Below are 24657 nucleotides of genomic sequence, written 5' to 3'. Positions count from 1 at the left end.
AAGGCCTCTTGGTAACTGTTATTCAAATTCTGTCACTCATTGGCGATAACTCAAATTACTAGGGGGCTGGCCCACGTGGGGGGAAACGTAGGGAAATGGCGTGGCACAGCTTTGGGAAATCAGTTGCTTTCAAACTAGGGATTTTGTGGCTAAATGAGGTAAGACAGTAATTATTCTCATAGATTATGCATGTAGGAACAACACATTGACACATCCAGGAGACTAAAAAAATATTTCTTAGTCGCCAAAGTACCGGAGCATGTCTTTAAACTGTGACCATTTGTAAACAAACAACAGAGATCTTCAAAGATTCTGTCAAAGGAGTGAAGGGCCATAAAGTGTGTGTTTGTTTCATCATTTGGCATCACTCTTTTAGGGTTCCATTGAGATGAATACTACAGTGTACACACACACACATACCCCTCCACTTCCTTTCACTCTGATTTAAAATACCTCCCAATACCCATGTCAGTGACTCATCTGTCCCCAAGGAAATGAGAAAGATATAAATAACAGTAATCTGATCTTATAAATAACTGCAATATCTTATTTCACTGTAGTCATTGATATCTTTTCCATTAAGCACTGACTCACATGGGGTGCTGAGACAGTTATTATGAGCTACTGTGTATATTAGAACAGGAGGGCCATTTTTTATTGACAAGAACAATAATGTTTGGTGTCAGCGCCGCATCCTAATTCATAATGTCCACACTTATCTGAGCTACCCAGGATCCCTTAGTTTTTCGAGCCAGATGGCTTACTTCCGCAATCTTTGACTGCTGTAGTTTAAGACGTTGCCTATAGGCACACGTAGCTCCACGTTCGGGGATATCCCAGACTTAGGATCACTTGAGGCTGAGGTAAATTATAGAAGGCAAAAACCACAGAGTATAAAGTAAAGATAAACTAACAATTCCTTGCACATGAAACATTAATTTGGTTCTGTCCTAGGCTTCGAACTTGTAGAGATGTTATTGTCTCGTGGGCATTCTAAGGCCTGTTCCTCTGAACAGTAGGGACACTGTAGAGAGAGAATTCTCTAGAACAGAACACTGTCATGGCTTGACTGTGTGTCCTTATCCTAGGTGACATTCGTAATGACCTGTACCTGACCCTGGAGCGAGGGGACTTTGAGAGGGGGGGCAAGAGTGTCCAGAAAAATATTGAGGTCACTGTGTATGTACTTTACGCCGATGGGGACACACTCAAGGTAACAGAGAACATTTCTGTTGGTTTGTCGTAATTGATTTGGATTTCATGATTTCAACCATTTGACTGACCATCACACCATTATCCATCTATCTATCTATCCATTCACCCACCCATCCATCCATACATCCATCCATCCATCCATCCATCCATCCATCCATCCATCCATCCATCCATCCATCCATTCTAATCTATCCATTCACCCACCCATCCATCCATCCATCCATCCATCCATCCATCCATCCATCCATCCATCCATCCATCCATCCACCCATCCATCCATCCATCCATCCATCCATCCATCCATCCATCCATCCATCCATCCATCCATCCACCCATCCATCCATCCACCCATCCATCCATCCATCCATCCATCCATCCATCCATCCATCCATCCATCCATCCATCCATCCATCCATCCATCCATCCATTCTAAAGAGTGCCTTTCCTTTCTCTATTCCCCACATCAGGACTGTATCAGTCTGGGTAGTGGGGAGCCCAACACCAGTGAACACCGCTCTTTTGTCCTGTACCACAACAACAGCCCTCGCTGGAGTGAGATGATTAAAGTACCCATCCCCATAGACCGCTTCAGAGGATCACATCTGCGCTTTGAGTTCAGACACTGTTCCAGTATGTCAACAACACTAGACAGGATTTAGAAATAAAGTTATCATTGTTATCATTATTATTAACCTGATAGCAATGCAGAATTGTGTCTGGTATTGTTTATGCTGTGTAGATGGCATAAACTATACAGTAATTCCTTTGTGTCTCTCCTCAGCTAAAGACAAAGGGGAGAAGAAGCTGTTTGGTTTTGCCTTCACTCCTCTGATGAGGGAGGATGGGACCACGCTGTCAGACGAGAGCCATGAGCTCTATGTCTATAAGGTGCGGTCATAGACGACACAGACATGCACACACAGGCTTACATATTCTACATTATTCTCCGTCATTTCTATCTAACACGTTTCTCTGTTGTGCCTCTGTTGCCCAGTGTGATGAGAATACAACGTTCAGTAACCAGGGCCTGTACCTGAGCATGCCCTGCTGTAAAGAGGACTTCAACAGCTGCCCCAACCTGCCCTCCACCCTGCCCTTCCAGAGGAACCCCAAGGAGACCTTCTGGGTCTCCACACAGCTCTGCTCCACCAAGCTCACTCAGAACGGTAAGGCCAGCTCACTACACTGTTTTGTACATCTCACCACACTCTATAACAGAGAATTCACAAGCCTCGATCTTTACCCAGAGCTTCACACATGTTTTTGTGTCTGTTCTATTCTGCTCTTTCTCCAGTGGACCTCCTGGCTCTGCTGAACTGGAAAGCCCACCCTGACAAGGTGTTAGATATCTTGGGTCAACTACGCCACATCAACGGAGAGGAGATTGTCAAGGTAACACTCTTATTCAATCAATACATCTAGGAAAGACTCCTCTTTGTTGTTTGGCCAAACACTAACAGATCTGTGACTAGCCTATGTTATTGGCTTTGGGGAACTATGATGGTGTAATGCACGTGTCAAACTCATTCCACGGATGGCCGAGTGTCTGCGGGTGTTTGCTCCTCCCTTGTACTCGACTGATGAATTAGGGTCACTAATTTGTAAGCAACTCCCCTCACCTGGTTGTCTAGGCTTTAATTGAGAGGAAAAACAAAAACCTGTGGACCCTAGGGCCTCCATGGAATGAGTCTGACACCCCTGCTTTAATGATTGAGCTGGCTCTTCTCCCCTGCAGTTCCTACGAGATGTCCTGGATACACTATTTTGTCTCCTGGACGACAACACAGATAAATACGGACCACTGGTTTTCCAGTCATTGGTATGTCAAGGTGGAGAGACCAACCTCATTTAATGTAATGGAATGTAGTGTGTGTGTTTATGTATGTGTGTGACTCACATGTGTGAGAGTGTGCACACATGCGCGAATGCATGCATGACTGCATGTGGTGTGGCTGCAGCATACTCAAATTTTCTCCAGTATGGCTTAACCCTATCTTATGTTTTCCCCCCTGTCTGTCTGTCTGTCTGTCTGTCTTTGTGCACTCAGGTGTTTATCATCAACCTGCTCAGGGACAGTCGTTTCTACCACTTCCGGCCTGTTATGGAGGCATACATACAGAACCACTTTGCAGGAGCTCTGGCCTACAAGTAATGAACCACTTACGGCCAGGTCCAAAATTATTGGCACCCTTGATAAAGACAAACAAATAAGACTGTATAAAATAAGTAAATAATATACTGAGCTATAGTGCATTCGGAAAGTATTCAGACCCCCTTGACTTTTTCCACAGTTACATTACAGCCTTATTCTAAAATTGAGTAAATTGTTTTTTTTCCCTCATCAGTCTTCACACAATACCCAATGACAAAGCAAAAACAGGTTTTTAGATATTTTTGAAAATTTACAAAAACATTTTTTTTGATAATATCACATTTACTTAAGTATTCGGTCTGTTGACAGACCCTTTACTCAGGACTTTGTGAAGCACCTTTCGCAGTGATTACAGCTTCGAGTTGTCTTGGGTATGACGCTACAAGCTTGGCACATCTGTATTTGGGGAGTTTCTCCCATTCTTCTCTGCAGATCTTCTCAAGCTCTGTCAGGTTGGATGGGGAGCTTCACTGCACAGCTATTTTCAGGTCTCTCCAGAGTTGTTCTATCGGGTTCAAGTCCGGGCTCTGGCTGGGCCACTCAAGAACATTCAGAGACTTGTCCCGAAGCCACTCCTGCGTTGTCTTGGCTGTGTGCTGAATGTCATTGTCAGACCAGAGAATCTTGTTTCTCCTGGTCTGAGAGTCTTTAGGTGCCTTTTTGCTAACTTCAAGTGGCTGTCATGTGCCTTTTACTAAGGAGTGGCTTCCATCTGGCCATTCTACCATAAAGGCCTAATTGGTGGTGCTGCAGAGATGGTTGTCCTTCTGGAAGCTTCTCGCATCTGCGCAGAGGAACTCTGGAGCCATGTCAGAGTGACCATCGGGTTCTTGGTCACATCACTGACCAAGGCCCTTCTCCCCCGATTGCTCAGTTTGGCCGGGCAGCCAGCTCTAGGAAGAGTCTTGGTGGTTCCAAACTTCTTCCACTTAAAAATGATGGAGGACACTGTGTTCTCTACCCCCCCCCCCCACACACACACAGGGCACAGACGTCCATTCAATGTCTATTCCACATTGGTTCAACGCAATTTCATAAAAATTACGTTGAAACAACATTGATTCAACCAGTGTGTTCCCAGTGTCATCCAACAAATATAAATACTTGGAGTTTGCTAAAAGGTATTGGCACTTGGATTGGAAGCGGTGTGTGCTATAGTCAGATGATATGAAAATAGAGCTCTTGCCTGTGCACACCTGTGATGGGTTTGGCGTCAACATGAGAATGCATGAGCAGAAAAGAACCCCATACCTACTTTAAAATATGGTGTTGGATCTTTGATGTTATGGGGCTATTTTGCTTTTTAAGGTCATGAACTTTACTCTGTACCAGGAGAAAAACCTGGTTACCTCGGCCAGGAGGCTAAAACCTGGCCGCAATTTGATCTTCCAGCAAGACAATAACCCCAAGCACACATCAAAATCCACAAAGAAATGGTTCATTGGCCGGAAAAATAACATTCACAATGGCCATTTCAGTCTCCGGACTTGAAAACCTGCGGTTTAAATTGAAGAAGGCAGCCGGAGGAAATCAAGGATCTGGAAGGATTCTGTATGGAGGGAGGGTCTAAGATCCCTCCCAACGTGTTCTCCAACTCATAAAACTTTAGACAATATAATCTAAAGCCACAGTGGATCAGGGGAGGTTTCCAGATGGATGAAGACTAGAGATATCTTATGACAGGGAATCATCAAATTTGTGTTGATATGTTTGCATTGCAGAATACTGACATTAATTATGACACAGAGGTTTGATCTTTGATGCTGTAGTGGTCATGTAAAGGTATACTGTATTACAAGGCCTAAAGAAAGGACACAACCAAACTCAAACCACACTACACATAATATATAATAATATCTTTATCAAGGGTGCCAATAATCTTGGACCTGACTATGACACCAGTGTACATTTTCTTTGTCTTATATGGCCATGGAATACCCCCATGTTTAACACTCTTTACTCTGTGTTCTTGTAGAGAGCTGATTCGCTGTCTGAAGTGGTACATGGACCGCTCTGCTGAGGTTGTCAGACAGGATCACATCCAGGAGGCCATGAGGGTAAGGCTCACATCATATCTGTTGTCAGACAGGATCACATCCAGGAGGCCATGATGGTAAGGCTCACATTACATCTGAGGTTGCCAGACAGGATCACATCCAGGAGGCCATGATGGTAAGGCTCACATCACATCTGTTGTCAGACAGGACCACATCCAGGAGGCCATGAGGGTAAGGCTCACATCATATCTGTTGTCAGACAGGATCACATCCAGGAGGCCATGAGGGTAAGGCTCACATCACATCTGTTGTCAGACAGGATCACATCCAGGAGGCCATGAGGGTAAGGCTCACATCATATCTGTTGTCAGACAGGATCACATCCAGGAGGCCATGATGGTAAGGCTCACATTACATCTGAGGTTGCCAGACAGGATCACATCCAGGAGGCCATGATGGTAAGGCTCACATCACATCTGTTGTCAGACAGGATCACATCCAGGAGGCCATGATGGTAAGGCTCACATTACATCTGAGGTTGCCAGACAGGATCACATCCAGGCGCTCCTCCCAGGCCATGATGGTATCCTGGACAACACCCTGGCTCACATCACATCTGTTGTCAGACAGGACCACATCCAGGAGGCCATGCTGGTAAGGCTCACATCACATCTCATCTGAGGTTGTCAGACAGGACCACATCCAGGAGGCCATGATGGTAAGGCTCACATCACATCTCATCTGAGGTTGTCAGACAGGACCACATCCAGGAGGCCTTGAAGATAAGGCTCGCATCACATCTCATCTCATCTGAGGTTGTCAGACAGGACCACATCCAGGAGGCCTTGAAGATAAGGCTCGCATCACATCTCATCTCATCTGAGGTTGTCAGACAGGACCACATCCAGGAGGCCTTGAAGATAAGGCTCACATCACATCTCATCTTATCTGAGGTTGTCAGACAGGACCACATCCAGGAGGCCTTGAAGATAAGGCTCGCATCACATCTCATCTTATCTGAGGTTGTCAGACAGGACCACATCCAGGAGGCCTTGAAGATAAGGCTCGCATCACATCTCATCTCATCTGAGGTTGTCAGACAGGACCACATCCAGGAGGCCTTGAAGATAAGGCTCACATCACATCTCATCTGAGGTTGTCAGACAGGACCACATCCAGGAGGCCTTGAAGATAAGGCTCGCATCACATCTCATCTCATCTGAGGTTGTCAGACAGGACCACATCCAGGAGGCCTTGAAGATAAGGCTCACATCACATCTCATCTGAGGTCGTCAGACAGGACCACATCCAGGAGGCCTTGAAGATAAGGCTCACATCACATCTCATCTTATCTGAGGTTGTCAGACAGGACCACATCCAGGAGGCCTTGAAGATAAGGCTCACATCACATCTCATCTGAGGTCGTCAGACAGGACCACATCCAGGAGGCCTTGAAGATAAGGCTCGCATCACATCTCATCTTATCTGAGGTTGTCAGACAGGACCACATCCAGGAGGCCTTGAAGATAAGGCTCGCATCACATCTCATCTCATCTGAGGTTGTCAGACAGGACCACATCCAGGAGGCCTTGAAGATAAGGCTCACATCACATCTCATCTGAGGTCGTCAGACAGGACCACATCCAGGAGGCCTTGAAGATAAGGCTCGCATCACATCTCATCTCATCTGAGGTTGTCAGACAGGACCACATCCAGGAGGCCTTGAAGATAAGGCTCACATCACATCTCATCTGAGGTCGTCAGACAGGACCACATCCAGGAGGCCTTGAAGATAAGGCTCACATCACATCTCATCTGAGGTCGTCAGACAGGACCACATCCAGGAGGCCTTGAAGATAAGGCTCACATCACATCGAAGGTGGTCGGACAGGACCACATCCAGGAGGTCATGAGGGTAAAGCTCACGTCACATCAGGACATGAGAGGAGGTTTGGACAAACAGAGTGAACCCACACACTGTTAGACACTCCCAACATGCATTTCTTTACCAAACATGGAACGTTTAGACCTCACGCCTATAGATGAAAGGAAATATGACATGAATGTCAAATAGTATAATCTAAAGCCATGGTAGATCAGGGGAGGTTTCCAGATGGATGAAGACTAGAGATATCTTATGACAGGGAATCATCAATATGTATTGATATGTTTGCATTGCAGAATACTGACATGAATTATGATACCAAGGTTTGCTCTTTGATGCTGTAATGGTCATGTAAAGGTATATTTTATTACAAGGCCTAAAGAAAGGAACACAACCCAACTCAAACCACCACACTACACATAATATAAAGATAATTGTGTTTTACAGGTAATTGTATCCTATTTCGTCCTCTGTCCACCCTGCAGGCTCTGGAGTACCTGTTGAAGTTTATCGTCCAGTCTCGGATCCTGTACTCGCGAGCGACCTGTGGTATGGAGGAGGAGCTGTTCAGGGCCAGCATCCAGGAGCTCTTCCAGTCCATCCGCTTTGTGTTGAGTCTGGACAGCCGCAGCTCAGAGACCCTCGTCTTCACACAGGTCAGAACATCAGCACTTCCGGTCTGTCTCTAGCTTGTCTTTATCCCAGAAGGGATAACTACTTAGACAGATCAGTACATTTTGACTGGACTATTATGAGCTTATCGGCTCCTTTGTTCTTTGTGTTCATTTAGCTTTGATTCAATTGACATTCATTTATCAATACTTTGTCATTGATTTCATGCATTGTTTCATTTCTTTGTTGCTTTCCTGTAAAGCACTTTAAATCTGTGAACGAAAAACGGTCCGCCTCTTTCTCCAATTGTATTTTTATGTATTTTGTAAGAGAAAAAAAAAACGCTTCTCATGATAGCCAATTAAATCTTGTCTCATCACTGCAACTCCCCAACGGGCTCGGGAGAAGCAAAGGTCAAGTCAGCAGTCATCCGAAACATGACCCGCCTAACAGCGTTTCTTAACACCCACCCGCACCAATTTGTCGGAGGAAACACCGTTCAACTGACAACCGAAATCAGCCTGCAGGCGCCCGGCCCGCCAAATCGAGTCGCTAGAGCGCGAAGAGCCAAGTAAAACCCCCCCCCCCGGCCAAACCCTCCCCTAACAAGGACGACGCTGGGCCAATTGTGCTCCGCCCTATGGGGATCTTGGACACGGCCGATTGTGACACAGCCTGGGATCAAACCCAGGTCAAGCACCTCGATGCAGTGCCTTGAGCCACTCGGGAGGCCCCTCTTTCTCAATTTTCAAACAGAAATGGGGTGTGCCTTTGCCTATGCTATGATCAACATAGCTTGTTTGTTATCTATCCGAGCCACTGTAGCTAGCCAGTAACTCCTCCAGTATGTGCTGTCATTTCACAGGATTTGTTTTTGAACAGAAGCTGTAGAGATTGGTAATACATGGCACCTCTGTAGCCATATATCTTATTCCTATTTTTTTAAAGCATTCAATTACCTGGTATAATGGTGAACTGATCAGTTACAGTTTAAAGCTATTATTTTGGAATTTTTTCCCAAAGTCGACCTTTAATGCATATATAATTCAGTGGAGGCTGGTGGGAGGAAGGATAGGACTGGCTCATTGTAATTGCTGAAATGGAATAATTGGAATGGTATCACAGAATTGTCACAGGCCGGCTCATAGCCTGTGGCAAAAATGAGGGGACGCGAACAGCAGGTATAGGCCAATTAAAATGTTTTCTTTATTGTAAACAAAACTATTAACTTTGAACTAAGAAAAAGGAATGAGGTGTGGAAGTATCATAATGTAAGGTGTATGTAAAGTGCATGGATGCGTGAATCTGTGTGTGTGTGTGTGAATGACTGAGTGAAAACTATGCAAAACTACACAAAAACAACAGGTTCATACCTGGAGGAGCAGAGATAGAGAGGTGATTAGTGACGGTTTAAATACTCTGATCCCAGGTGACTCCGATCACTAACGACCCTCCTCTGCTTGCAGGAGGAACCGCCCCTGCAATGCAGAGGAGGAGCCGTGACACCCCCCTCCGTAAAATGAGGGTCCCACCCTCAACCCACATTCCTCCAACATATTCAAAACAATTCAACCCCCCCCCCCAAAAAAAGAAAAGGTCCCAGCTCCTAGTAGTAGCCCCGTGTCCCCCAACTGACTGTCCGCCCCTCCAACTCGGCAGCCCTGGTACCTAGGGAGCAATTTAAGAGGAAAGAGGAGCAGACAGCCTGTAGGGGTCAGCAGAGAGAAGATAAACTAGGTTAAAGGAGCACGGGACAGAGCATCAGCAATGATATTATCCTTACCACTAATGTGTCTAATATCAAGGTTGAATGGTTGCAAGAACGAAGCCCAACGCATCAGGCGCTGGTTGGGATTTTGCAGGGACCTCAGACAAATAAGTGGGTTTGCGATGGAGTGTCAGAAAACGAAACAGGGTAGTTTCTAATACGAGCCACCAATTCATCACGTTTCTCAGAGTCTAAATGATCTACCAAAACCCAAAGGTTTTGCAAAGTCTGGGAGTTTTTCAACCGACCTTGTAAGACCTCATCTGAAACCCTAACGTCCTCTTCTCCCCCTCCACAAAATTAAAGCCACAAGATGCAGTGACTGGAGCAGCAGTCAACGCTGACCTCACTGCTGGAGTGCCTTCTACTTTGCTTAGATCACGGGAGTGATAACATTTTAACAGGTTCACATGGCATAATTTAGAGGACTTCCTATGACCAGGGGTTTCAATAAGATAGATTTGAACTGACACTTTACGCAACACAATGAAAGGACCACAATATTTTGCCTGAAATATTGAACTTACAAGAGGCAGAAGAGCAAGTACGTGATCACCGGGACTAAACTCACGCAGCTCAGCCTGTCAGTCATATTTCAGTTTCATTTTCTGTTGAGAAGATTTTAGTTTCTTTCGCCAGTTCACCAGCCCTATACAACTTCAACCTAAAACCATTTACATAGTCAATAAGTTTCTGAGGTGGTTCCTCAGGCAAACAACCATCCTGCAACACGGATCAAGGCCCACGCACCTTATGACCAAACACTAAATAATTTGGGCTAAACCCTGTGCTTTCCTGCACTACTTCACAAGCAGCTAGTAACAGCCAAGGTAACCCCTCCTCCCAATCTGCAGACAGTTCTGTACAGTATGCACGAAGCAATAATTTTTAAGTTTGATGAAAATGTTCCAAAGCTCCCTGGCTCTGGGCATGGAACGCAGTTGACTTGTTGTGTTTAACTTTAAGCTGTTTGAGAACCTGAGCAAATAAATGGGAGGTAAAGTTAGACCCCAGATCTGACTGGATGATTTTTGGAATCCCAAATGTTGAAATAAATTGAGTTAATGCTTTAACTACTGATTTTGAAGTTATGGTACGCAAGGAAAAAGCTGCCTGATATCTGGTTGCTTGACACATAACAGTTAATAAGTAGCTATGACCTGACTTGGACCTTGGTAAAGGCCCAACACAATCGATAATAAGATGCTCAAAAGGTTGCCCTATGGCTAGTATTGGATACCAAGGTGCTGGCTGTACAACCGGGTTTGGCCTATGGCTGGTATTGGATACCAAGGTGCTGGCTGTACAACCTGGTTTGGCCTATGGCTAGTATTGGATACCAAGGTGCTGGCTGTACAACCTGGTTTGGCCTATGGCTAGTATTGGATACCAAGGTGCTGGCCGTACAACCTGGTTTGGCCTATGGCTAGTATTGGATACCAAGGTGCTGGCTTTACAACCTGGTTTGGCCTATGGCTAGTATTGGATACCAAGGTGCTGGCTGTACAACCTGGTTTGGCCTATGGCTGGTATTGGATACCAAGGTGCTGGCTTTACAACCTGGTTTGGCCTATGGCTGGTATTGGATACCAAGGTGCTGGCTGTACAACCTGGTTTGACCTATGGCTAGTATTGGATACCAAGGTGCTGGCTGTACAACCTGGTTTGGCCTATGGCTGGTATTGGATACCAAGCTGCTGGCTTTACAACCTGGTTTGGCCTATGGCTGGTATTGGATACCAAGGTGCTGGCTGTACAACCTGGTTTGACCTATGGCTGGTATTGGATACCAAGGTGCTGGCTGTACAACCTGGTTTGGCCTATGGCTAGTATTGGATACCAAGGTGCTGGCTGTACAACCGGGTTTGGCCTATGGCTGGTATTGGATACCAAGGTGCTGGCTGTACAACCTGGTTTGACCTATGGCTGGTATTGGATACCAAGGTGCTGGCTGTACAACCTGGTTTGGCCTATGGCTGGTATTGGATACCAAGGTGCTGGCTGTACAATCGGGTTTGGCCTATGGCTGGTATTGGATACCAAGGTGCTGGCTGTACAACCTGGTTTGGCCTATGGCTAGTATTGGATACCAAGGTGCTGGCTGTACAACCGGGTTTGGCCTATGGCTGGTATTGGATACCAAGGTGCTGGCTGTACAACCGGGTTTGGCCTATGGCTAGTATTGGATACCAAGGTGCTGGCTGTACAACCTGGTTTGACCTATGGCTAGTATTGGATACCAAGGTGCTGGCTGTACAACCTGGTTTGGCCTATGGCTATTATTGGATACCAAGGTGCTGGCTGTACAACCTGGTTTGGCCTATGGCTAGTATTGGATACCAAGGTGCTGGCTGTACAACCTGGTTTGACCTATGGCTAGTATTGGATACCAAGGTGCTGGCTGTACAACCTGGTTTGGCCTATGGCTAGTATTGGATACCAAGGTGCTGGCTGTACAACCTGGTTTGGCCTATGGCTAGTATTGGATACCAAGGTGCTGGCTGTACAACCTGGTTTGGCCTATGGCTAGTATTGGATACCAAGGTGCTGGCTGTACAACCTGGTTTGGCCTATGGCTAGTATTGGATACCAAGGTCCTGGCTGTACAACCTGGTTTGGCCTATGGCTAGTATTGGATACCAAGGTGCTGGCTGTACAACCTGGTTTGGCCTATGGCTAGTATTGGATACCAAGGTGCTGGCTGTACAACCTGGTTTGGCTTGCTTGTCCAAAATCATATGGACTCCCTCTACTGGCAACTGGGGTCTAATCCCAACATCTACATCACCCTCTACCAGACCACATTTTAGGGTAACTTCATGTAAAGGACAAGAGAATGGAACTAAACCCATACCACATACCATTACACAACTGCCAGTATCAGACTCTTTAGAGAATGGCAAAACAGATTCCAGAATAAAATAATCTAAAGCTCCAGTGTCTCTTAAGATCTTGATTGAAACATTTTAGTTGCCATCTACCAGGGACACGACACCATCTGAAATAAAGGCTGAAAAATCACAGTGGGAAGACTGAGAATCAAACTCAACGAGTGGCTGAAAAAGCTCACCCTAGTGGTCAGAGGCTGCAACAGGACTTGCCATCACAGCAGGTTTAACTTGACCTGACTTTTTTGATTTAAGCAGAGGACAATCTTTCTTCCAATGTCCTTCAACTAAACAGTAGCGACAGGTATTAGCATTAACTGGTGATTTACGTCCTCCAGTCCCAAACTTCTGCTGAGGTCTTTGGAAAGAAGCCCCAGAAAAAGGTGACCTACTATTCCTAGGAGTAAAGTTATTTTTATGGTACATGTCACTGTTTGTCTCAAAATGGCTTTTATGTGTTAGCCTGTACTCATCTGCAAGGATTGCTGCATCACTTGGAGACTTAACTTTACGTTCATTCATGTATGTAGACAGACCCTCAAAAGTACTGATTTCAGAAACTGTACACCAACGATTAAATGCAGAAGTCAAATCACGAACAAACTCAGAATAGGTATGTGAATCTAACTTTTTCCTGTAACAAAAACGTTGACGATATGCCTCTGGCACAAGCTCGTAGACCTTCAGAACTGCTGATTTAACTTTAGCAAAAACTTTACTGTCAGCTACACTCAGTGCTGTAAAAGCCTCACATGCTTTACCTGTAAGTACACATTGCAACAACACAGTCATGTCCAAATCTGACCAAGCTCTAGCTTCCGCAATACGCTCAAATAAAGCAAAGTATGTGTCTGGATCTGACTCAGATTTAGGCAACAAACAAAGATTCTGTGAAACAACAAAATGTGGAAGTCCTTCAGGTCTATTAGCATTTCTCAATCACTCTATCTCTAACTGCATTTGCAACAGCTCCCTTTGCTGCTCAAAAGTTAATGAAGGGCTAGACTGAAAACCTGCACCCTCACTACTAGCAGACTGACCCCAAAAAACACCCATTTCTCTAAGACCCTGCTCTAATCTAGTTTTAACAGTCTCTTTAATTTTTTTAATCAACAATCTCAATCTGATAATGTTCAGCAATTTCAATTAACTGCTCCTTAGTACACAACTCTAAGGCTACCTCTGAAGGAGCTTGAATAAAACTACTCAAAATGGAAGATATTTTCCTCAACCAATACAACTATTACAAATGCCAAAAAATAAACACAACTCACCTGTTGTCAGTCTGGGTTCAAGGACAGGAGCCATACCCCACTATCCTCCAAAAACAACTAACTAACTGGCCCTGGTCTTCGTGCAGTCACATGCGGTGGGGTTTTATGCACACAAAACCAGTGGAGTGGAAAAGACAACCAGAAACGGGCAGGCCCCCCCATAACCACGGAGGTGCTCCCAAGCCGATGTAAGGGACAAGGGAAAGGGATGCTCTACCCACGTTCACTGCCCCCCTCCGCCCCCCATAACCACGGAGGTGCTCCCAAGCCGATGTAAGGGACAAGGGAAAGGGATGCTCTACCCACGTTCACTGCCCCCCCCCATAACCACGGAGGTGCTCCCGAGCCGATGTAAGGGACAAGGGAAAGGGATGCTCTAACCACGTTCACTGCCCCCTCCCCGCCCCCCATAACCACAGAGGTGCTCCCGAGCCGATGTAAGGGACAAGGGAAAGGGATACTCTAACCACGTTCACTGCCCCCCCCCCCATAACCACGGAGGTGCTCCCGAGCAGATGTAAGGGAAAAGGGTAAGGGATGCTCTCTACCCACGTTCACTGCCCCCCCCCATAACCACGGAGGTGCTCCCGAGCAGAAGGAAGGGAAAAGGGAAAGGGATGCTCTACCCACGTTCACTGCCCCCCCGCCCCCATAACCACGGAGGTGCTCCCGAGCAGATGTAAGGGAAAAGGGAAAGGGATGCTCTACCCACGTGCACTGCCCCCGCCCCCCCCCCCCCATAACCACGGAGGTGCTCCCGAGCAGATGTAAGGGAAAAGGGAAAGGGATGCTCTACCCACGTTCACTGCCCCCCGGCCCCCCCATAACCACGGAGGTGCACCCGAGCCGATGTTTACATTTTTACATTACATTTAAGTCATTTAGCAGACGCTCTTATCCAGAGCGACTTACAAATTGGTGCATTCACCTTATGACATCCAGTGGAACAACCACTTTACAATAGTGCATCTAAATATTTTAAGGGGGGAGGGGGTGAGAAGGATTACTTTATCCTATCCTAGGTATTCCTTAAAGAGGTGGGGTTTCAGGTGTCTCCGGAAGGTGGTGATTGACTCCGCTGTCCTGGCGTCGTGAGGGAGTTTGTTCCACCATTGGGGAGCCAGAGCAGCGAACAGTTTTGACTGAGCTGAGCGGGAACTGTACTTCCTCAGTGGTAGGGAGGCGAGCAGGCCAGAGGTGGATGAACGCAGTGCCCTTATTTGGGTGTAGGGCCTGATCAGAGCCTGGAGGTACTGAGGTGCCGTTCCCCTCACAGCTCCGTAGGCAAGCACCATGGTCTTGTAGCGGATGCGAGCTTCAACTGGAAGCCAGTGGAGAGAGCGGAGGAGCGGGGTGACGTGAGAGAACTTGGGAAGGTTGAACACTAGACGGGCTGCGGCGTTCTGGATGAGTTGTAGGGGTTTAATGGCACAGGCAGGGAGCCCAGCCAACAGCGAGTTGCAGTAATCCAGACGGGAGATGACAAGTGCCTGGATTAGGACCTGCGCCGCTTCCTGTGTGAGGCAGGGTCGTACTCTGCGGATGTTGTAGAGCATGAACCTACAGGAACGGGCCACCGCCTTGATGTTAGTTGAGAACGACAGTTTGTTGTCCAGGATCACGCCAAGGTTCTTAGCGCTCTGGGAGGAGGACACAATGGAGTTGTCAACCGTGATGGCGAGATCATGGAACGGGCAGTCCTTCCCCGGGAGGAAGAGCAGCTCCGTCTTGCCGAAGTTCAGCTTGAGGTGGTGATCCGTCATCCACACTGATATGTCTGCCAGACATGCAGAGATGCGATTCGCCACCTGGTCATCAGAAGGGGGAAAGGAGAAGATTAATTGTGTGTCGTCTGCATAGCAATGATAGGAGAGACCATGTGAGGTTATGACAGAGCCAAGTGACTTGGTGTATAGCGAGAATAGGAGAGGGCCTAGAACAGAGCCCTGGGGGACACCAGTGGTGAGAGCGCATGGTGAGGAGACAGATTCTCGCCACGCCACCTGGTAGGAGCGACCTGTCAGGTAGGACGCAATCCAAGCGTGGGCCACGCCGGAGATGCCCAACTCGGAGAGGGTGGAGAGGAGGATCTGATGGTTCACAGTATCGAAGGCAGCCGATAGGTCTAGAAGGATGAGAGCAGAGGAGAGAGAGTTAGCTTTAGCGGTGCGGAGCGCCTCCGTGATACAGAGAAGAGCAGTCTCAGTTGAATGACTAGTCTTGAAACCTGACTGATTTGGATCAAGAAGGTCATTCTGAGAGAGATAGCGGGAGAGCTGACCAAGGACGGCACGTTCAAGAGTTTTGGAGAGAAAAGAAAGAAGGGATACTGGTCTGTAGTTGTTGACATCGGAGGGATCGAGTGTAGGTTTTTTCAGAAGGGGTGCAACTCTCGCTCTCTTGAAGACGGAAGGGACGTAGCCAGCGGTCAGGGATAAGTTGATGAGCGAGGTGAGGTAAGGGAGAAGGTCTCCGGAAATGGTCTGGAGAAGAGAGGATGTAACGATGTAAGGGACAAGGGATGCTCTACCCACGTTCACTGCCCCCCCCTCCCCCATAACCACGGAGGTGCACCCGAGCCGATGTAAGGGAAAAGGGAAAGGGATGCTCTACCCACGTTCACTGCCACCTAAAACAAAAACACCACGAGCCTCCTATTGACACTCGCTGATAAGCCTGAACAGACTCCCACCTGAACAAAACCCAGAAAAACCCAGAGTGAATTGCTAACCAAATTTAGGTACCAAGCTAACTGAACCAAAAGAACACATGGCTCTCAATGCTCTCTCCAATATTGGCCCAACCAAAACATCCCCTCAAACAAAAATTTTTGACAAACTAAACTAACCCAAGTTAACTACAAAACAATAATCAAATAAGCCAAATTACAAATAAACAAACATATCAATAATAAGACAAAGTCAATCTAGACAAAACCTTAACCAACTATAACAAAATGTTAAAGTAAACTACAATACTAAAGACTAAAGTACAATTAACTTTAACTTACGGACGAGCCCCCACTTGTCACAGGCCGGATCATAGCCTGTGGCAAAAATGAGGGCACGCGAACAACAGGTATAGGCCAATTAAAAAATGTTCTTTATTGTAAACAAAACCATTAACTTTAAACTAAGAAAAAGGAATGAGGTGTGGAAGTATCATAATGTAAGGTGTATGTAAAGTCATGGATGCGTGAATCTGTGTGTGTGTGTGTGTGTGTGTGTGTGTGTGTGTGTGTGTGTGTGTGTGTGTGTGTGTGTGTGTGTGTGTGTGTGTGTGTGTGTGTGTGTGTGTGTGTGTGTGTGTGTGTGTGTGTGTGTGTGTGTGTGTGTGTGTGTGTGTGTGTGTGAGAATGACTGAGTGAAAACTATGCAAAAAAACAACAAAAAAAACATTTTATTTTTATTCTGATCCCTCTTTTTACTGTTGTGATCAACTGCATGCTTTTCTATGGTAGACATGCTCCATGTCTCTCTCGTCTCAGTTAGTCACAGCGCAACATTGTGTTGGTCACCCAGTGCAGCAGTTCCTCTCTGTCAGCTGTCAACCTCCCTCAATAAGATATGTGTTACCCTGCCCTGTTTTGGTTTACGTTCTTCTTATGGTCCTTTTAAGACGTATGTATCCCTTTATGGATGTTGCAGTCCTAAAACTCCCTTATGGCATAGTGTCATTTACAAATGATCTAGACCTGCTTCTCCCCGTCTCTCTGCTCTTCTCTCTTTGCCTCTCTGTCTGTCTGTCTGTCTGTCTGTCTGTCTGTCTGTCTGTCTGTCTGTCTGTCTGTCTGTCTGTCTGTCTGTCTGTCTGTCTGTCTGTCTGTCTGTCTGTCTGTCTGTCTGTCTGTCTGTCTGTCTGTCTGTCTGTCTGTCTGTCTGTCTGTCTGTCTGTCTGTCTGTCTGTCTGTCTGTCTGTCTGTCTGTCTGTCTGTCTGTCTGTCTGTCTGTCTGTCTGTCTGTCTGTCTGTCTGTCTGTCTGTCTGTCTGTCTGTCTGTCTGTCTGTCTGTCTGTCTGTTCTCCTTTTCTCTCCCTCCCTTCTTGTCTCTACTCCTTGACCCTGTCAGGCGGCATTATTGAACAGTTTCCCAGACATCTTTGACGAGCTGCTGCAGATGTTCACAGTGCAGGAGGTGGCTGAGTATGTCCGGGGTACGCTGGGGAGCATGCCCAGTACGGTGGACATTGGTCAGTCTATGGACGTGGTCAAACTGCAGTCTATCGCCCGCACCGTCGAGAGCAGGCTCTTCTTCTTCCCTGGTAAGACTGAAGACTACAGGACAGCTTTACTACCACCAAATGAAACTGTGAAAACTGTTAGATGCTCCTAAAGTGGGAATGTAATAGATTGTTTTACCTGTAACTGGTTCTTTGTCAGGACAAATAATCTAAAAGGCAAAGGCTAAAGCTGGTTAAAATCTTTCTACAATTGATCCTTCACTCTCTCCCCTTCTTCCTCTCTCTCTGTACCCCTCCCATTCTCTTCCCCTCTTCCTCTCTCTCCCCCTCTCAGAGTCTCGTAGTATTTTGCTGCCGGTGGTCCTGCATCACATCCACCTGCACCTGCGCCAGCAGAGGGAGCTGCTGATCTGCTCAGGAATCCTCACTAGCATTTTCTCCATCATCAATACCAGCGCTATGGTACATCACATCACCACTGAATCTACTGCAGTAGAAGAGATTGGAGTTGAAGTTGTCCTAATCATCATCATTAGGAGGATGAAATTATATCTGACCCTGTATCAGTGGTTAGGGGCTACTTCTCTGTAACAAAAGCTGGTACCATAACTGGTTACTAGACCACCTACAGTAGTGTATCTATAGTATCCCAGCTAAACATTCTTTTCACATTTCTTGTATCAAATGGAATTAAATATGGGATGACAGACTAGTTGGTAGAACTTTATACAATGCCAAGGCTGGTTAAGGCAATTATAATACCATGTCATTGTTCAGACATTATTGTCAAGACAATATTTTGTAGGCCACTTTACGTTGAGTGCTGAATTAATATTTTAATTGGTCTGTCGAGCGGCTTATACATATTAATGAATTATTCATTAAATTCCTTCTCACTCGATCTCCCTCTCTCTTTCCTCCTCTTCTCTACTTCTCTCTATCTCTCTCTCTGCCCCTCCCACTCTATCCTTCCTATTTCCTCACCTATCCCCATCGTTTCTCTCTCCCCCTCTTCCTAGGAGTCTTCTGTTCAGGAGGAGGTAGAGATGATGGTGGAGAGCCTGTTGGATGTTCTGCTCCAGACTCTGTTGTCCATCATGTCCAAGTCTCAGTCTCTGGAGACAGCTAGGGGGCAGCGCTGTCCCCAGTGCACGGCTGAGATCACGGTCAGAGACTCTCCTCTTCTACACTACATGAAAAAGATCATGTTTTGTAATGCATGGAACCTCACTGATATGGAAGTGTTTCTGCCTGTCCAGGGGGAGTATGTGTCCACTCTGCTGTCTCTACTTAGACAGATGACAGAGGTCCACTTCCACCACCTGCTCAACAACTTCCACAGCAAAGAGGAACTCAAGGTGAGAGCTACAGTCTCAGTCTGATTTAGGAACCTGGGGCTGAGGTATAATATGTAGATGATAATGTACACAATACTCACTACCTCCATTGACTTCCAGGAGTTCCTGTTGAAGATGTTCTGTGTGTTCCGGAACCTGATGAAGCTCACCATCTTCCCTCGAGACTGGAGTGTCATGAGACTTCTGACCAGCCAGTAAGTCTGATTCGCATTAGCTGTAACACTGCCTTCATATGGCCTCCTATAGGAGAGAAGGGAAAATATGCAGCTATGAGATGAAAGTCCTTACGCTGATAGCACGTGACATTTGTGTTAGACGTTGCATCGTCTTTTCTATCCTAACATTTTGCTGTGACTTCTTCTGCAGTGTCATTGTGGTGACAACACAGTACCTGTCCCCAGCGTTACACAAGAACTTCTCTGAGGCGGATTTTGACTTCAAGGTGCGTGCCTCTGTAGAGGAACGAGACGTGTCATGTTGAACAACAGCAGTAAACAATAGAGCCTTAGAAATATCCCGGAGAAGTCGACCCAGAACCTGCTGTTCTCTCCTTGTCGTTCTCTGTTCACAAAAGACTCTGTTTTTCTCTCCATGGTTTCCTAACAACATTATGCTGTCATTCTGTGTTGCACATGTTTCCACTCTTATGTGTCTGAGTTGGCTCAACCTGGATTTATGACTGACAACATTGCTAAGACGTAGGCCTACATGGATAGATAGATAAACAGATAGATAGATCTTTGCCGTTAAAGGGAATTTGAACACGTGTCTGATGTGCATGTTCTCTCTCAGGTGTGGAACTCTTTCTTCAGCCTGACGGTCCTGTACATCAACCAGCCCAGTCTGCAGCTGGAGCCCCTCACACAGGCCAAGAGGAAGAAAGTGCTGGACAAGTAAGAACCTCTCCATCGTGTGTGTGTGTGTATTTATCTGTGTGTGTGGTCAGTAGTTCTACGTTTTCTACATTACCCCCCCCCGTCCTTCCTCTGTAGGTATGGAGACATGAGAGTGATGATGGCCTATGAGCTCTTCAGCATGTGGCAGAAACTTGGTGAGATAAAATTACATTCAGATGCTTTGTTGTCATTCTTGCTTTCATGGGTAATGTCATGTGTGTTTCTATAACATCTGTGTTGTGCCCTCTCTGTGTGCTCCAGGTGAGAATAAGCCCCACTTTATCCCTGGAATGATGGGTCCATTCCTGGGAGTGACGCTCGTGCCTCAGAGCGAGGTCCGGAATATCATGATTCCCATCTTCCATGACATGATGGACTGGGAGCAGAGGCAGAACGGCAACTTCAAACTGGTCAGTGTTGTCTGTCCCCTGCTGTGTGCCACCACTCATCCTTTGTTGGCCTTGTTTAACTTCATGTTATAACCCAATATCATATCTATGTTATGGATCTATGATTTTAGTGCTACTATAGAAGTGTGGTGGTTTGTTCCTTATGCACTAACCTATTTCTATCTGTCTGTCTGTCTGTCTGTCTGTCTGTCTGTCTGTCTGTCTGTCTGTCTGTCTGTCTGTCTGTCTGTCTGTCTGTCTGTCTGTCTGTCTGTCTGTCTGTCTGTCTGTCTGTCTGTCTGTCTGTCTGTCTGTCTGTCTGTCTGTCTGTCTGTCTGTCTGTCTGTCTGTCTGTCTGTCTGTCTGTCTGTCTGTCTGTCTGTCTGTCTGTCTGTCTGTCTGTCTGTCTGTCTGTCTGTCTGTCTGTCTGTCTGTCTGTCTGTCTGTCTGTCTGTCTGTCTGTCTGTCTCTGTAGGTGGAAGCAGAGTTGATGGACAAGCTGGAGAGTATGGTGTCAGATGGGAAAGGGGATGGCAATCACAGAGAGCTTTTTGGTCTGCTGTGAGAACCAACAACCTCAGTCTTCTATTCATACACAATGTTACCTGAGTCAGTGTGCTGTAGTACAGATGTAGGATCTTCCGTTGAGTCAGTTTGCTACAGCAGGAACATTATCTTGCAGCAACAGTGTATTATAATTAATGGCATTTTTGTAAGGGTTGATACTTTTTCGTTAGGGCAAATCAGGTCTGAGATTTCAAAGTGGAAATTACAACATTTAGAAGCCTTTTTAAACATTGAATACACAAAGTTTGCATTTCCTTCTGTGCAGGAAAAAGAGTGATCAAATTAAGATCCTACATCTTTAATGTTCTTTTGTATGCTCCTGACTAGTTGTGTCTTTTTCTGCTGCGTCTTTCAGGACCCAGTTGTTTGGGCCTTACCCCAGGTAAGATATCCGTTTCCCCACAGCCCAAGCTTTTAGCTCTACCACTATCATGATCCTCAAATAAATACGTATTTGTGGTTTACTGTCCTTAATGTGCACGTGTAACATAGAGCTTGTTTGTCGGTAGCCTGCTTGAGAAAATTGAGCAGGAGACGTGGAGAGAGACTGGCATCTCATTTGTCACCTCTGTCACGAGACTGATGGAGCGGCTGCTAGATTACAGGTAGATTGGATTACTCATTACAAGCAACATGTTAATATCATAACATTGACTATTGATACATGGCTGTACTGTAGAGATTAGAGAGACATTAAAACCCTGCTCTACTTTTAGGGAGTGTATGAAAGGAGATGAAATGGAGAACAAGAAAATTGGTGGCTCTTCCAACCTCATGGTGAGACATCGTATGATTTGTTATACCTTATAACTTATATACCAGTTATGCCAGAGATGTGTTGAGACAACTGCAAATCTACTTTGGTTTTTGGTTGCTGTAGTAATCTTGCTTCCTGATAACATTTGATTGTCCTCCCCAGAACTTCTACAAGTCTGAGATGAACAAGGAGGAGATGTACATCCGCTACATCCACAAGCTGTGTGATCTGCACCTGCAGGCAGAGGACTACACAGGTAACACACTTGTCAACCTGCTCACATGGTATAGTATTGGAACCCTGTGACAGTCAGGATTACTATGTAAGGTCAATGTGGTGAATTGTGATGACCTTTGTGTCCTCCCTACCAACAGAGTCAGCGTTCACCCTGCTTCTGTACTGGGAGCTGCTGCACTGGGAGGACCGCCCCCTCAGAGAGTTCCTCCACTACCCCACACAGAGCGAGTGGCAACGCAAGGAGGGCCTCAGTCGCAAAGTCCTCCACTATTTCAACAAGGGAAAGGCAAGTCAAGCTAAAACAAGTCAAGCTAAGTTAAGTCAAGCAAAAACAAGTCAAGCTAAGTTAAGTCAAGCTAAAACAAGTCAAGCTAAGTTAAGTCAAGCTAAAACAAGTCAAGCTAAGTTAAGTCAAGCTAAAACAAGTCAAGCTAAGTTAAGTCAAGCAAAAAAAAAGTCTACAAGTAAAAATAAGTAATTCTACAAAGGAAGTGCAAGGCTTTCGCTAGCCACTTTAGGTAGTATTCAAATGTGAGATCCTTTTATTTGGCCCAAATTAAACCAGAATTTGATTTGATAAAGTCCGAAATGGATGTACATCTCAAGACTAAGCACTTCTGCATGTGTCATGATTTCCCTTCAGATCCTCCTGAAAATGATATTCCACAGACATGATATTGTATAGTTATTATGAGAGATTCCATATGAGTGAGAGCTCTGTCTCTGTCTCTTTCCAGTGTTGGGAATATGGAATATCACTCTGTCGGGAACTGGCTTTCCAGTATGAAACCTTATATGATTACCAGAGTCTGAGCTGGATAAGGGTGAGTCTGTCTGTCTGTCTGTCTGTCTGTCTGTCTGTCTGTCTGTCTGTCTGTCTGTCTGTCTGTCTGTCTGTCTGTCTGTCTGTCTGTCTGTCTGTCTGTCTGTCTGTCTGTCTGTCTGTCTGTCTGTCTGTCTGTCTGTCTGTCTGTCTGTCTGTCTGTCTGTCTGTCTGTCTGTCTGTCTGTCTGTCTGTCTGTCTGTCTGTCTGTCTGTCTGTCTGTCTGTCTGTCTGTCTGTCTGTCTGTCTGTCTGTCTGTCTCTGTCTGTCTGTCTCTGTCTGTCTGTCTCTGTCTCTGTCTCTGTCTCTGTCTCTGTCTCTGTCTCTGTCTCTGTCTCTCTCTCTGGCCCTCTCTTTCTTTCTCTCTTTCTCCCCTTGTCTCTCTGTGTTCTCCCTGTCTCTTTAAAAAAATACTTGCATCAGAGCCATTACTTTATCCCCCAGTCACTACTCATCATCACAAAGATGGAAAGTAAATAGAAAGGAATGAAATATAATATAAATAGTTTATTGTCCTCACATTGTGGAAAAACATTGCAATACACTGACAAAATATCAAAAACATTATGACCACTTTGTTATCAAGGGAACCTCGTTGATGTGTGTTGCTGAGAAAGATCAAGACTCTCTGAGGGTTGAATCAAGTCTTTTTGTCTTTATAGAAAATGGAAGCTGCGTACTATGACAACATCATAGAACAACAGAGGATTGAACCAGAGTTCTTCAGGATGGGCTTCTATGGCAGGAAGTTTCCTTTTTTCCTTAGGGTGAGATGAACACACACACACACACGCACACGCACGCACACTGTCTTGTTTACATTTTTATATTATTTTAAATTTGACCTTTATTTAACCAGGCAAGTCAGTTAAGAACACATTCTTATTTTCAATGACGGCCTGGGAACAGTGGGTTAACTGCCTGTTAACCTTGTGGGGACACACAATTCAGTCCCATTCAAAATCCTATTTTTCCTACCCCCTAACCCTAACTCTAACCCTAACCTTAACCCCAAAACCTACAGGATCTTTTATCTAATTGCATTTTTTTTCTCCAGAATAAGGAATTTGTGTGCCGGGGTTATGACTATGAACGACTTGAGGATTTCCAGCAAAGGATGCTGGGAGAATTCCCACAGGCCATTGCCATGCAGCACCCCAACCAACCAGATGACGCCCTCCTACAGAGTGATGCTCAGTGTATCCTAACCTAACCATGGTCAGCGTGTGTGTGTGTGTGTGTGTGTGTGTGTGTGTGTGTGTGTGTGTGTGTGTGTGTGTGTGTGTGTGTGTGTGTGTGTGTGTGTGTGTGTGTGTGTGTGTGTGTGTGTGTGTGTGTGTGTGTGTGTGTGTGTGTGTGTGTGTGTGTGTGTGTGTGTGTGTGTGTGTCAACTCAACTGTCAGCCAATTTGGCTATGTTTACCTTAACACGTGGCCTCAGACCTGCAGATCTATGCGGTGACCCCAGTGTCAGACATTACTGATGTGCCTCAGCTGGAGCGTGTCCCAGAGAGGATCAAGAGCTTCTACCGCATCAACAATGTCACTCGCTTTCACTACGACAGACCCTTCCACAAGGGACCCAAGGACAGGGAGAATGAGTTCAGAGTATGTGTGTGTGTCTTTTATGTCCAAGTTGTTACTTTGTGTTTCTAAATAGA

The 24657-nt window shown here is 45.9% G+C and overlaps 1 protein-coding gene across 5 annotated transcripts in view; it reads left to right on the top strand.

The window, feature by feature from the left end:
- LOC124045623 (dedicator of cytokinesis protein 3-like) overlaps positions 1-24657 on the top strand; it is a 108094-nt gene that overhangs the window by 75068 nt on the left and 8369 nt on the right. For all 5 annotated transcript variants that reach the window (XM_046365061.1, XM_046365057.1, XM_046365060.1 and 2 more), the window contains exons 15-42: positions 1089-1213; positions 1683-1845; positions 1997-2103; positions 2210-2381; positions 2510-2607; positions 2951-3034; positions 3263-3363; positions 5343-5424; positions 7735-7905; positions 17859-18051; positions 18305-18432; positions 18990-19136; positions 19230-19328; positions 19428-19522; positions 19695-19770; positions 20121-20221; positions 20321-20379; positions 20486-20634; positions 21089-21174; positions 21536-21562; positions 21690-21785; positions 21897-21957; positions 22100-22193; positions 22312-22460; positions 22912-22998; positions 23660-23764; positions 24055-24196; positions 24438-24604. In XM_046365061.1, the coding sequence (XP_046221017.1) occupies positions 1089-1213; positions 1683-1845; positions 1997-2103; positions 2210-2381; positions 2510-2607; positions 2951-3034; positions 3263-3363; positions 5343-5424; positions 7735-7905; positions 17859-18051; positions 18305-18432; positions 18990-19136; positions 19230-19328; positions 19428-19522; positions 19695-19770; positions 20121-20221; positions 20321-20379; positions 20486-20634; positions 21089-21174; positions 21536-21562; positions 21690-21785; positions 21897-21957; positions 22100-22193; positions 22312-22460; positions 22912-22998; positions 23660-23764; positions 24055-24196; positions 24438-24604 (3164 nt within the window). The remainder of the gene's footprint in view (positions 1-1088; positions 1214-1682; positions 1846-1996; positions 2104-2209; positions 2382-2509; positions 2608-2950; positions 3035-3262; positions 3364-5342; positions 5425-7734; positions 7906-17858; positions 18052-18304; positions 18433-18989; positions 19137-19229; positions 19329-19427; positions 19523-19694; positions 19771-20120; positions 20222-20320; positions 20380-20485; positions 20635-21088; positions 21175-21535; positions 21563-21689; positions 21786-21896; positions 21958-22099; positions 22194-22311; positions 22461-22911; positions 22999-23659; positions 23765-24054; positions 24197-24437; positions 24605-24657) is intronic.

The sequence above is a fragment of the Oncorhynchus gorbuscha genome, linkage group LG10 (assembly GCF_021184085.1).
Source record: "Oncorhynchus gorbuscha isolate QuinsamMale2020 ecotype Even-year linkage group LG10, OgorEven_v1.0, whole genome shotgun sequence".
NCBI lineage: Eukaryota > Metazoa > Chordata > Actinopteri > Salmoniformes > Salmonidae > Oncorhynchus > Oncorhynchus gorbuscha.
The sequence above is the reverse complement of the archived record's forward strand: the minus strand, read 5'-3'. Positions and strand labels throughout refer to the sequence as shown.